Raw genomic sequence first — 12016 nt, 5'->3', positions numbered from 1 at the left:
GCTTGTGCTTTGGGGTTCCTGAGTTCCCCAAGGGCAGACCCCCACTTCAAAGCCCTGTCTAACTCCCATCCTCTACCCTGTGCCCCCTCCCCAGGACTGGCGCTATCCACGTTGGGGACCGTATCCTTGCCATCAACAGTGTTAGCCTCAAGGGCAGGCCACTGAGTGAGGCCATCCACCTCCTGCAGGTGGCTGGTGAGACCGTCACCCTGAAGATCAAGAAACAGCTAGACCGTGAGCCTCACCCCATACCCCGGGGGCTGTCCAGCGCATTTAGGAAGAGAGATCCCTCAGCCTCTGTGCCAAGCTTTGTGGGCCCAACCTCACAGAATCATTGCTCACGGTGTGGAGGAGGGAGGGTGCCTGGGACAGTGAGGAAACAAGGCTCAGAGTGATGGGCCCAAGGTCCCACAGCTGGTGAGGGGCCCTCTGGGCCTGAACCATGCCCTTCCTCGCCTCCTGCCTCTTAAGGTGCCTGCTTGTTGTGCCTTGTGGCCATCACTTTGACATTCCTCAGTTTCCCATGAATTTGTCTCCCATGCTTTGGTAGGGAGTGGACAGAACCCGAGATTTAGAGCCTTCGTTCTAATCTGGGCTCCACTGTTGCTCACCATGTGACCTTAGGCATGCTGTGCAGCCTTCCCGAGCCTCAGTTTTCACATCTGTGAAATGGGTTTGCCTCCCACCTCACATGTCAGCTCGCCCAGCAAAAGGCTCAGGGTGCCCAGGGCCTGTGAGTTCCCAAACCAGGCCAAAGTGGGGAAACTGAGGCTGGTTGAGCACCTCTGTCTCCAAGGTCAGAAACCAGTGGCAGTGACACCTGCTTTTCCTCCCAGGCCCCCTCCCACCCTGCAAATCAGGCAGCCTCAGTGAAGCCAGCGATGCGGATGAGGACCCACCAGAGGCACTGAAAGGTGGCCTGCTAGCAGCCCGATCCTCCCCTGCCGTGCCCAGCGTGGACAGTGCCGTGGAGTCCTGGGGCAGCTCAGCCACAGAGAGTGGCTTTGGGGGCCCAGGTAACACCTCCAGCCCCTGGACAGGCACTGTGTTCTCTGTAGGCCTTTGTTGGGGCTGTTCCATCCACCTAACCCTTCTTCCTGCTCCTCCTCTGCCAGCTCCATCTTTCAGGGACACTTCCTGAAGGCAGACTTGATTGGGCCCCATTAGCCATTCTGAGGGCCCCTCACTCCTCAGAGTTTGGACCACAGGCCTTCTCGGGCTTTGATTGGCATCCACGGAACCACAGCTGCCCATTCAGTTCCACCCCCACGAGGCTTTGGACCGAGTGGTCTTACTTCTGCCTCCTTCATTCCCAGCCCAATGCCCAGCTCACAGCAACCACTCAGCATTGATTGCATCCCATCGAAGACAGGCAGGCAAAAGCCCTCTCCCACCCCATCCTCTGAGACCCTCTCGGGTGGACACCCTCAAGGTGCCCCCAAAGACACAAGCTCCCCTGCCCATGCATATTGAGACCCATGGCTGCCCTCAGGGGCCATCTGAATCTGGTGGCTGGCCTTCAGGCCTCTGTAACCCAGAACCACAGGGACTCCCCCAGGCCCAGTTCAGGGAGCCGTGGAGTGAGGCCTCTAGGTAGCCTCAGGTGGCCCTTGACCTAGTCCTCACTTGCTGGATATATGCCCGCTCTCGGTCTCAGCTTCCCCATCTCCAGCACCAGGTCAGCATGTCTCAGCATCACCCCCTGAGACAGGACCTTCAGAGCTCCCCGTGGCAGGGAGAAGGGGATGGTTAACACAGTAGACCTTCCCCTCAGGCAGGGGTCAGCCACGCCAACCCACGTGGAGCTGGGGCAGGGTCCTGGAGCCCTGGCATTAACTCTGCTGATGATCCGGAGATCCAGGCGGTTCTTGGGGACTCTGGGTAGTCAGGCAGGCCCGGAGAGGGCAAAGGCCTCCCCCAGGCCACCCAGCATGGCTGGAAATGGGGCAGGAAGGAGGGCAAGCTAAGGGCACAGAGAGGCTACAGATGCCCCCTCTTTCCACCCACCAGGTTCCTACACTCCACAGGCGGCAGCCCGGGGTGTGACCCCACCGGAACGGCGGCCCAGCCGGCTGAGAAGCAGTCCCCCACCCACCGAGCCCCGGAGGACGAGCTATACCCCAGCCCCTGCCGACGAGAGCTTCCCCGAGGAGGAAGAGGAGGAGGGCTGGGAGCCACCAACTAGGTCTGTAGCGGGAACGCCACGAGGGAGGAGACAGGCTTGGCCTCTCGGCTAGGACGGGCATGGGGAGCCGGTCCCTGTGCCGAGGCGGTGGGGGCAACGGACGCGTCTTGTCTGGTCCCCCGGGGGGGCACCTCCTGGGAGAGGAAGTGTGGAGCAGAGCCATCTCCGAAGGCTGGGGTGGGGGAAGGGCCTGCTGGGCGGAGGGCACAGCAGGGGCAAAGGCTGGGGGGTGGACAGGCAGCCTGGTTGGCCCCTCCCACGTCTGGTGATCTGCTGTTCTCAGAAACTGAGGACTCGAAGCCAGACCCTCCGGATGTGGCCCAGATTGCGATGGCCTCCTGCAGGGGCCCTTGGGTCATGAGTACCAGCCCTGGGCTGTGGCTGTGGTGGCTTCTGTGGTGTCGTCTTTGGAGGAAGCTGCCCAGCGCGTGACAGCTCCTACAGGGAGCAGGTCCCGCGGCGAAATGCTGCCCCTGATGCGGCCCCGCCACCCCTTCCCACGGCCACAGCTCGGCTTTCTGTCTGGCAGTTCCTCTGCCTAGAATGCCATCCCCTCCCCTCTCCTGGCCGATGCCTACTCATCCTTTAGACCGGGCTCAAACTCCCCTGCCTCCGGGAGGCTTCCCTGACTCTCAGGAGCAAGGCATCCCCCCTCCCTCCACTGGTACCCACAGCTGCTCGCGTGAGCCTCCTGGGGGCGTTGGCCACCTTGCGTCTACTTGTCAATCACCTGGCTGTCTTGTCTTCTACGTGACACCCCGAGCTCAGCTTGGCACCCAGTCGGTGCTCACATACACTCCATGAGTGACCCTCAGCTCCTAAAGAACAGGGCCCTTACCTTACTCACCGCCATATAGCCCTGTGCCCAGGAGAGGGCCTGGCTCAGAACATTTGTAGAATTGACTTGAATGGAGCACATGGCCTTCAGCCTCAGTCTTCTCATCTCTGAAATGGGAAGGGAAGGAGGCGCGTATTTTGCGTCGTTGTCCTGGCGGCTCCTCTAAGAGGAAAGCCTGCGTACAGAAATTGCTTTGCCCACCACAGCACAGTTGATAATGGCCAGGGCTTTGTAGATGGCAAAGGGCTTTGTAAACAGTGAAGCATGGAAATGTGGCTTGTTACCGTTCTGATGAGACCTGACTTTAGAGCTGGTGACGGGCCAGGCCTCCTGTGATAGAAGTTATGAGGGGGAGGGGGGCGCAGCCCTTTCCCCGGCCCGAGTACTGCATCCTCTCCATCCATCTGTGTCTTTGCCAGCTCCAGCTCTGTCCCTGTCACTGTCCTGCGATGCCCTGTGTCTGGGTGGGGCCAGGGGCTGTCCTCTGGGGCTGCACCATGGATCTCCTCTCTGTCTGTCTGTCCGTGTGTCCGTCTGTCTCTCTTCCCAGGCGTGCTGTGTCACCGCTCTCCACCCCGTCTCATCTGCCCCTGTTCTAGCTGGCCACCGACAGTCCTGGTTGCCCCTAACTGCGTCTTCCCCCCATTCCGTGTCACCAACCACTGCCCCGGGGCCCCAGCACTGCCACCGAGGACGCCTGCCTGCCCGCCCGCACGCCCACCCACCCTATGGCCCCTTGAGCCCAACGCAGGGCCCCAGGGCTCGGAAGACTCCTCAGGCCCCAGCCCGCCTGCCTGCCCACCCGCCCGCCAGGAGTTGACGCTCTCTGGTTCCTACGTTACAGCCCAGCCCCCGGCCCCACCCGCGAGGAGGGCTTCTGGCGCATGTTCGGGGAAGCCCTCGAAGACCTGGAGTCATGTGGTCAGTCAGAGCTGCTGAGGGAGCTGGAGGTATGGCCCCTGCCCTCAGGCCCCCAAAGGGCACTCGTGTTGGGCACGTTGTGCGTGTGCCGTGGGAGGCAGCACATGGATGGCATTGTGCTCCTGTGTGACGTGTACAAGTGCCTTCTCCGGGCATCCTTCGTGTAAAGGTACCTTCACACAGGCACAGGCTGTGGTATGCCACGCTGGGGGGTGGGCACATGTGAGCATGTTTGGCATAAAACGTGCGGACACGTGCTCTGTGCTGAGGGTCTTGTCCGAGCACGTGCGTCTGAGTGTGCACATTTGGATGCATAAGGGCAGTTTTGGTGTGTGTGTGTGTGCATGTGCAGGACGTGGTCGTAAGCATGCCCAGTGGAAGCCTGTGGGTGTCAGCATCGGTACCAGCGTGGGGATGAGGGGCCGCAGAGGCGGAGAGGTGACCGTGGCTTTCTGTGAGATTAGCGTTGCCCACGGCGGAACGGGCTGTCTGGGGAGACCTAGGGAGGACCTCACTGGGTCACTTCCGAAGCTCCTTCAGGCTCTGAGGGCAATAATCTACACTCTGCTTATCTGTGCTTTTGCCCCATTTTTGTTCCTTCAGTTGTTTTTTTTTTTTAAGAACTTTTATTGAGATACAGTTAACAGGCAATAAACAGCATATATTTAGAGTGTACAATTTGGTATCCCAATCTCCCAATGCATCCCTCCCCAACCCTCCCCGCGTTCCCCACTTGGTGTCCATGTGTTTGTTCTCTACATCTGTGTCTCTATTTCTGCCTTGCATTTCCTCTTTCATAGTTGTTAGCATTTGCCTTGTGTATTGAGGTGCTCCTATATTGGGTGCATATATATGTATAATTATTATCTCCTCTCCTTGGATGGATCCCTTGATCTTTATGTAATGTCCTTTCTTGTCTCTTGTAACATTTTTTAAAGTGTATTTTATCTGATGTGACTATTGCTACTCCAGCTTTCTTCTGATTTCCGTTTGCATGGAATATCTTTTTCCATCCCTTCACTTTCAGTCTGTATGTGTCCCTAGGTCTGCAGTGGGTCTCTTGTAGACAGCATATATATGGGTCTTGTTTTTGTATCCATTCAGCCAATCTGTGTCTTTTGGTTGGTGCATTTAGTCCATTTACATTCAAGGTAATTATTGATATGTATGTTCCTATTACCATTTTCTTAATTGTTTTGTTTTTGTTTTTGTTTTTGTAGGTCCTTTTCTTCTCTTATGTTTCCCTCTTAGGGAAGTTCCTTTAGCATTTGTGGTAGGGCTGGTTTGGTGGTTCTGAATTCTCTTAGCTGTTGCTTGTGTATAAAGCTTTTGATTTCTCCATCGAATCTGAATGAGATCCTTGCTGGGTAGAGTATTCTTGGTTGTAGCTTCTTCCCTTTCATCACTTGAAATATATCATGCCACTGCCTTCTGGCTTGCAGAGTTTCTGCTGAGAAATCAGCTGTTACCCTTATGGGAGTTCCCTTGTATGTTATTTGTCATTTTTCCCTCGTTGCTTTTAATAACAATTCTCTGTCTTTAATTTTTGTCATTTTGACTACTGTATGTCTTGGCATGTTTCTACTTGGGTTTATCCTGCCTGGGACTCTCTGTGCTTCCAGACTTGGGTAGCTCTTTCCTTTCCCATGTTAGGGAAGTTTTCAACTATAATCTCTTCCAATATTTTCTCGGGTCCTTTCTCTCTCTCATCTCCTTCTGGGACCCCTATAATGCAAATGTTGGCGCATTTAACATTGTCCCAGAGGTCTCTTAGACTGTCTTCAGTTCTTTTCATTCTTTTTTCCTGATTCTTTTCCACATCAGTTATTATCACCATTCTGTCTTCCAGGTCACTTATTCACCCTTCTGCCTCAGTTAATCTGCTGTTGGTTCCTTCTAGTGTATTTTTCATTTCAATTATTGTGTTGCATATCTCTGTTTGTTTGCTCTTTAATTCTTCTAGGTCTTTGGTAAACTTTTCGATCTTTGCCTCCAGTCTTTTTTCAAAGTCCTGGATCATCTTCACCATCATTATTCTGAATTCTGTTTCTGGCAGGGTGCCTATCTCCTCTTCATTTAGTTGTTTTTCTGCATTTTTATCCTGTCTCTTCATCTGGTACAAAGTCTCCTGCTTTTTCATTTTCTGTATCTTTCTGTGGCTGTGGTTTTCAGTTCCACAAGACGAAATACTGCTGATACTGCTTGATCCTGCTGTCTGCCCTCTTGTGGAGAAAGGTATCTAGGTGGCTTGTGCCTTCTTCCTGATGGGAGGGACTGATGGTGGGTAGGGCTGGGTGGGCAAAGCTCAGTAAAACTTTAATCTGCTTGTCTGCTAATGGGTGGGGCTGTGTTCACACCTTGTTGGTTGTTTGGCCTGAGGCTACTTAGCACTGGAGCTTACAGGCCCTTTGGTGGGGCTAATGGTGGACTCTGGGAGGGTTCATGCCAATGAGCACTTCCCAGAACCCCTGCTGCCAGTGCCCCTGTCTCCTCGGTGAGCCACAGCTGCCCCCCACCTCTGCAGGCAACCCTCCAACACCAGCAGGTAGGTCTGGTTCAGTCTCCTGTGGGGTCACTGCTCCTTCCCCCTGGGTCCTGGTGAGCACACTTTTTTGTGTGCCCTCCAAGAGTGGAGTCTCTGTTTCCCCCAGTCCTGTGGAGGTCCTGCAATCAAATCCTGCTGGCTTTCAAAGTCTGATTCTCTGGGGATTCCTCCTCCTGTTGCTGGACTCCCAGCTTGGGAAGCCTGACGTGGGGCTCAGAACCCTCATTTTAGTGGGTGGACTTCTGCAGTATAACTGTTCTCCAGCTTGTGAGTCACCCACCCAGCATTTATGGGATTTGATTTTAACATGATTACACCCCTCCTACTGTCTCATTGAGGCTTCTCCTTTGTCCCTGGATGTGGGGTGTCTTCTTTGGTGAGTTCCAGTGTCTTTCTGTCGATGATTGCTCAACGTTTAGTTGTAATTCTGGTGTTCTTGCAAGAGGGAGTGAGCGCACATCCTCCTATTCCGCCATCTTAATCCTAGATCTCCTTCAGTTGTTGATTGAGCTTATTTTTTTTTCTCTATCAGTCTTGCTGATTACTAGGCTCATCAAAGAACCAAGGTTTGTTTTTGTTAATTACCTCTCCATGTTTCATTGTTTTCTATCTTACTCATTTTTATGTTTAGCTTTGATATTCCCTTCCTTCTACTTTGTGTTTAACTCCTGATACATTTCCTGGTTTCTTAACGCCTTAATTTTCAGTCTCTCTTGTTTTCTAACATAGTGCATTTAAAGATATGAATTTACCTGTAAGTGCTTACTTGACTGCATCCCACAAGTTTTAAGTTGTGGTACTTTCATGGTCTATTCAGTTCCTAATATTGTCCTCTGGGGCTGCACCATGGATCTCCTCTCTGTCTGTCCATCTGTCTCCCTTCCCAGCTGTGCTGTGTCACCTCTTGCCACCCCATGTCATCTGCCCCTGTTCTAGCTGGCAGCTGATAGTCCTAGTTGCCCCTAATGGCGTCTTCCCCCCATTCCGTGTCACCAGCCACTGCCCCAGGGCCCTGGCACTGCCACTGAGGATGTGCTGCAGGATTAAGCCTCTGCCCTCCCAGCTGCGTCCTGTGCACCCTCTCAGATGCAGGGCCTCCACCCACATCTGTCCATCACTGGGGATTTGCACATGCTTTTCCCTCTTCCCGCCAGGGACTCTCCTCCCTTCCTGTTTCTTGCTCATCTTTCAGATTCAGCTCCAGAAGCTTCCCTGATCTCTCACACTGGCCAGGTTTACTGTCCCCACCTGTCACATTCTGTGTACCTGGCCTATGTGACATTTAGTGCCTTGTGTAATTTCATCTTCTTTATTTTTGTGATTAGCAAGTTAGCAGAGTGGTTAAGACCCTGGAGCCAGACTCTGAGGTCAAATCTTAATTTCTCTAAGCCTCAGTTTCCCTATCTGTAAAATGGGGGGAAATGTTATTTGTGTGGCTCATAATATTGTAGAGTGTAAAATGAGTTGTGTGTGTGAAGTGCAGTGTACGTGCCAATGATTCAGTGCCCAGGATTATTATACTGACTGCTTATCGAGCTGAGAGCCCCAGGAGGGCAGGGACCCCGTCTATTCTGTTTTACCATTGTAACCTTGAAGGCTGGCACACAGTAGGTGTCCATAGAGGCTGACTGCAAACAGAGCAGGAAGCATCCAAGTGAAGAGCTGTGTCCCCACAGGCATCCATCATGACAGGCACCGTGCAGAGTGTGGCCCTCGAGGGCAGGCCTGGCCACCGACCCTGGAGGAGGAGCCAGGAGGTACGCACTTCCCCGGAGGAAATGCGGGAGCTGCTGCTGCCAACACCCTTGGAGATGCACAAGGTGGGTGCTGGGGGCACATGGCAGGCCTGGATGTGTCCTGATGCCGTGGGCACTTGCCACAGCTCCAGATGGGCCCTGCCCCTCCCTGGGTGTCATTTTCCTCCACCAATAAAACACAGAGTTTATAGAAGGTAGTTTTCCAAAACTCCCACCATTTGGGTGACACACACACACACACACACACACACACACACACACACACACACACACACACACACACACACACACACACACACACACACACACACACACACACACACACACACACACACACACACACACACACACGATACTTTAAGTAGACTCGTGTTTTTGCCAGTTAAGTTACTGTGTGTGTGTGTTACTACCTTAAATGAGAGGCCAGCATTTTTGCCATCTATAGGCTGCTGTCTAGGAAAACAAAACACAGAGGAGAAAAAAGACCTTTCGGCCCATGAACGCCTTCAGAAGGCTCTGAGCCTGAAGCCAGCTCTTTGGTGGATGGGGAGGTGGGAAGTGTCAGAGGGTGGTGAAAACACTTGGTCACCCCACTGAGACTTTCTCCTGGAATGCAAGTGAGAAGATTGAAAAAGAACAGAAAGGAACTCAGTTCCTATGGCTTCCACCATGACTGAGTGCTGGAGGGGGAGGGGAGGGGTGCTCCAGAAACCCAGGCTTGGGCAGGATGCTGAGGCAGTAGCACGTGTGGAAGCGCAGCCAGGTGAGCTCAGGCTGGGTCCTGGAGGCATCCAATGCCAGACCAAGGGACTTGGGCAACTGTGGGAGGCTGGGGGGGAAGATAGGGGTTCCAGAGACCTGCTGCTCCTCCTCCTCCCAGGTGACGCTGCACAAGGACCCAGTACGGAGTGACTTCGGTTTCAGCGTCTCAGACGGCCTCCTGGAGAAGGGCGTCTATGTCCACACTGTGCGCCCTGATGGGCCAGCCCAACGTGGGGGTCTCCGGCCCTTTGACAGGGTCCTCCAGGTAAAGCTGGGCTGGGGGTACCATTGATGGAGTGGCCTTCCCTAGCCCCAGGCTGGGGAGAAAGCCCGACTTCTATCCTGGCTGAGTGGCCTTGGGCAGGTTGCCTCCCCTCTCCTGAGCCCCAGATTTCTCATCTGAGAGAAGGGAATGGCAACACACTTGTATTGGGAGGTTAGGCCAAGTTATGCATTAACAACCCCACTCTCAGTGGTTTAATACACATCCACATTTATCGCTTACACTGTATGTCCACTGTGGGCCTTGCTTTACGCTCTAGCAAATGCCTCAGATGCCACAGCAACTAAGTCATGTGATCTCACTAACAGCAAGGGAGCCTGGGAGATATGAGTGGGAAGATAGAAGTGGTGGGGTGTCCCCGGCACACCCTTTCCCATGCCCCACATTCTAGGCAGGAAGCTCAGCATGCGGTCTGCTTGTTAAGTTAAAGAATGCAAAAAAAAAAAAAAAAAAGAGTCTCTAGTCCACCCACGTCTCTGTAAATGGCACAACTTCATTCCTTTTTACGGCTGAGTAATATTCCATTGTACATATGCACCACCTCTTCTTATCCATTCCTCTGTTGATGGACATGTAGGTTGCTTCCATGTCTTGGCTATTGTGCTGCAGTGAACATCGTGGTGCATGTGTCTTTTGCAATCATGGTTTTCTCTGGGTATATGCCCAGGAATGTGGGATTCCTGGGTCATGTGGTAGTTCTGTTTTTAGTTTCTCAATTTAGTTTTTCAAGGAACCTCCATACTGTTCTCCATAGTGGCTGTATCAATTTACATTCACACCGACAGTACAGGAGGGTTCCCTTTTCTCCACAGCCTCTCCAGCATTTATCATTTGTAGATTCTCTGATGAGGCCCATTCTAACTGGTGTAAGGTGATACCTCATTGTAGTTTTGATTTGTATTTCTCTAATAATTAGTGATGTTGAGCGTCATTTCATGTGCCTCTTGGCCATCTGCCTGTCTTCTTTGGAGAAAAGTCTACTTAGGTCTTCCATTTTTTGATTGGGTTGTTTATTTTTTTGATAGTGAATTGCATGAGTGGTTTGTATATTTTGGAGATTAATATCTTGTCAGTTGCTTTATTTGCAAATACTGTCTCCCATTCTGAGGGCTGTCTTTTTGTCTTTATGGTTTTTTTTTTTTTTTTTTTTTTTGCTGTGAAAAAGCTTTTAAGTTTAACTAGGTCCTGTTTGTTTACTTTTGTTTTTATTTTTGTTTTTATTTTTATTACTCTAGGAGGTGAGTCAAAAAAGATCTTGCTGTGATTTATGTCAAAGAGTGCTCTCCCTGTGTTTTTCTCTAAGAGTTTTATAGTGTCCAGGCTTACATTTAGGCCCTTAACCCATTTTGACTTTATTTTTTGTATGGTGTTAGGGAGTATTCTAATTTGATTCTTTTTCATGTAGCTGTCCAGTTGTCCCAGCACCACTTATTGAAGAGGCTGTCTTTTCTCCATTGTATATTCTTCTCTCCTTTGTCATAGGTGCATGGGTTTATCTCTGGGCTTTTTATCCTATTCCATTGATCTACATTTTCATTTTTGTGGCAGTACCATACTGTCTTGATTACTGTAGGCTTGTAGTATAGTCTGACGTCAGGGACCTGAGGGAAAAAAAGGGAGAGAAGCAGGTGTTGGAGGGTGAAGGATGCACAGAAGGGTTGAGAGACTTAAATAAGAGTGCCTTCCTCTGTGGGAGTGTTCAGATTCACCCTGTGCTCTGCCTGCACGTTAGGAAATGCTCACCTGCTTCAGGCCAGGCTGAATGGACACCATCTGCCCCGTGACTGTGCACATGCAGGTCAACCACGTTCGCACGCGGGACCTCGACTGCTGCCTGACGGTGCCACTCCTGGTGGAGGCGGGCGACGTCATGGAGCTGGTCATCAGCCGCAACCCGCTGGCCCAGAGCAGCCGGGCCCCACGAGCGCCAGGCCCCAGTGGCCCACGGATGCTCTGACATCAGCATGAGATCTGGACACCCGGGAAGATCCTGGCTCCCACATCTGCAGCCAGGCTGGAGCAGGGGCCACCCAGGCGTCCACCTGTCATCTGGCAGGCTCTGACTGGACTTTGTTCTCCAGGTCTGTGGTAACGGGGTGGGGGCCAGGCCCAGCTGCAGTGATATCAAGGTCTTTTTGCAGTTGAGCCTCCAAGATGCCCAGGGGTAGGGAAGGCCTGCCCAATAGGGGTCAAGGCAGGCCGCCCAGCGGGGAGTACAGGGCCTGCCGCAGGTCCCTCCAGGACCCCCGGGAGGAACGTCTAGGGCAGGGACAGCTCTGCTTCACGCAGGGCGTGTTCTCCCAGGAGAGCAGAGTGGGTGCAAGGGAGGAGCGCGTGCCCTGTCTGAGGAAGGGAGTGGGGGGTACCTGCTCCTGCCTGTGCGGTCGCAGGCAAGGGGGCACAGCCTCCCGGCCGTGCGTGGTTACTCCCCTCGGGAGCGTTTAGGGGAAGGCTGCATCATCTGGACAGTCTCGCACGAGGAGGGAGGCGGCCAGCCCCTTCCCTCCTCCAGACTGTGGTGTTCGGGGCGCACCAGCGTCCCCGCTTAGGAGACCCGGAGCTGGGGTGTCTGGATTCCCAGGAAGCACAGGCGCTTGGAGGGGTTCTTTCATTTCCGAGCGTCTGGTCGAAGCCGCTTTGGTCGGTCAGCTCCTCCTGCTGCTTTTGTAGGACTCATGGCCACGGATCCGTATGAGTATACCCCTCTCAGCGCAGGGCCCCCAGG

At 53.1% G+C, this 12016-nt stretch overlaps 1 protein-coding gene across 1 annotated transcript in view; it reads left to right on the top strand.

The window, feature by feature from the left end:
• GRIP2 (glutamate receptor interacting protein 2) overlaps positions 1 to 11373 on the top strand; it is a 56098-nt gene extending 44725 nt beyond the window's left edge. Inside the window, exons 18-24 of the mRNA XM_057705973.1 lie at positions 95 to 234; positions 837 to 1016; positions 2011 to 2185; positions 3868 to 3973; positions 8166 to 8309; positions 9127 to 9273; positions 11090 to 11373. Of these exons, the coding sequence (XP_057561956.1) occupies positions 95 to 234; positions 837 to 1016; positions 2011 to 2185; positions 3868 to 3973; positions 8166 to 8309; positions 9127 to 9273; positions 11090 to 11248 (1051 nt within the window). The 3' untranslated portion in view covers positions 11249 to 11373. The remainder of the gene's footprint in view (positions 1 to 94; positions 235 to 836; positions 1017 to 2010; positions 2186 to 3867; positions 3974 to 8165; positions 8310 to 9126; positions 9274 to 11089) is intronic.
• The last annotated feature ends 643 nt before the right edge of the window (positions 11374 to 12016 follow it).

The sequence above is a fragment of the Hippopotamus amphibius genome, chromosome 13 (assembly GCF_030028045.1).
Source record: "Hippopotamus amphibius kiboko isolate mHipAmp2 chromosome 13, mHipAmp2.hap2, whole genome shotgun sequence".
Lineage (NCBI taxonomy): Eukaryota > Metazoa > Chordata > Mammalia > Artiodactyla > Hippopotamidae > Hippopotamus > Hippopotamus amphibius.
The sequence above is the reverse complement of the archived record's forward strand: the minus strand, read 5'-3'. Positions and strand labels throughout refer to the sequence as shown.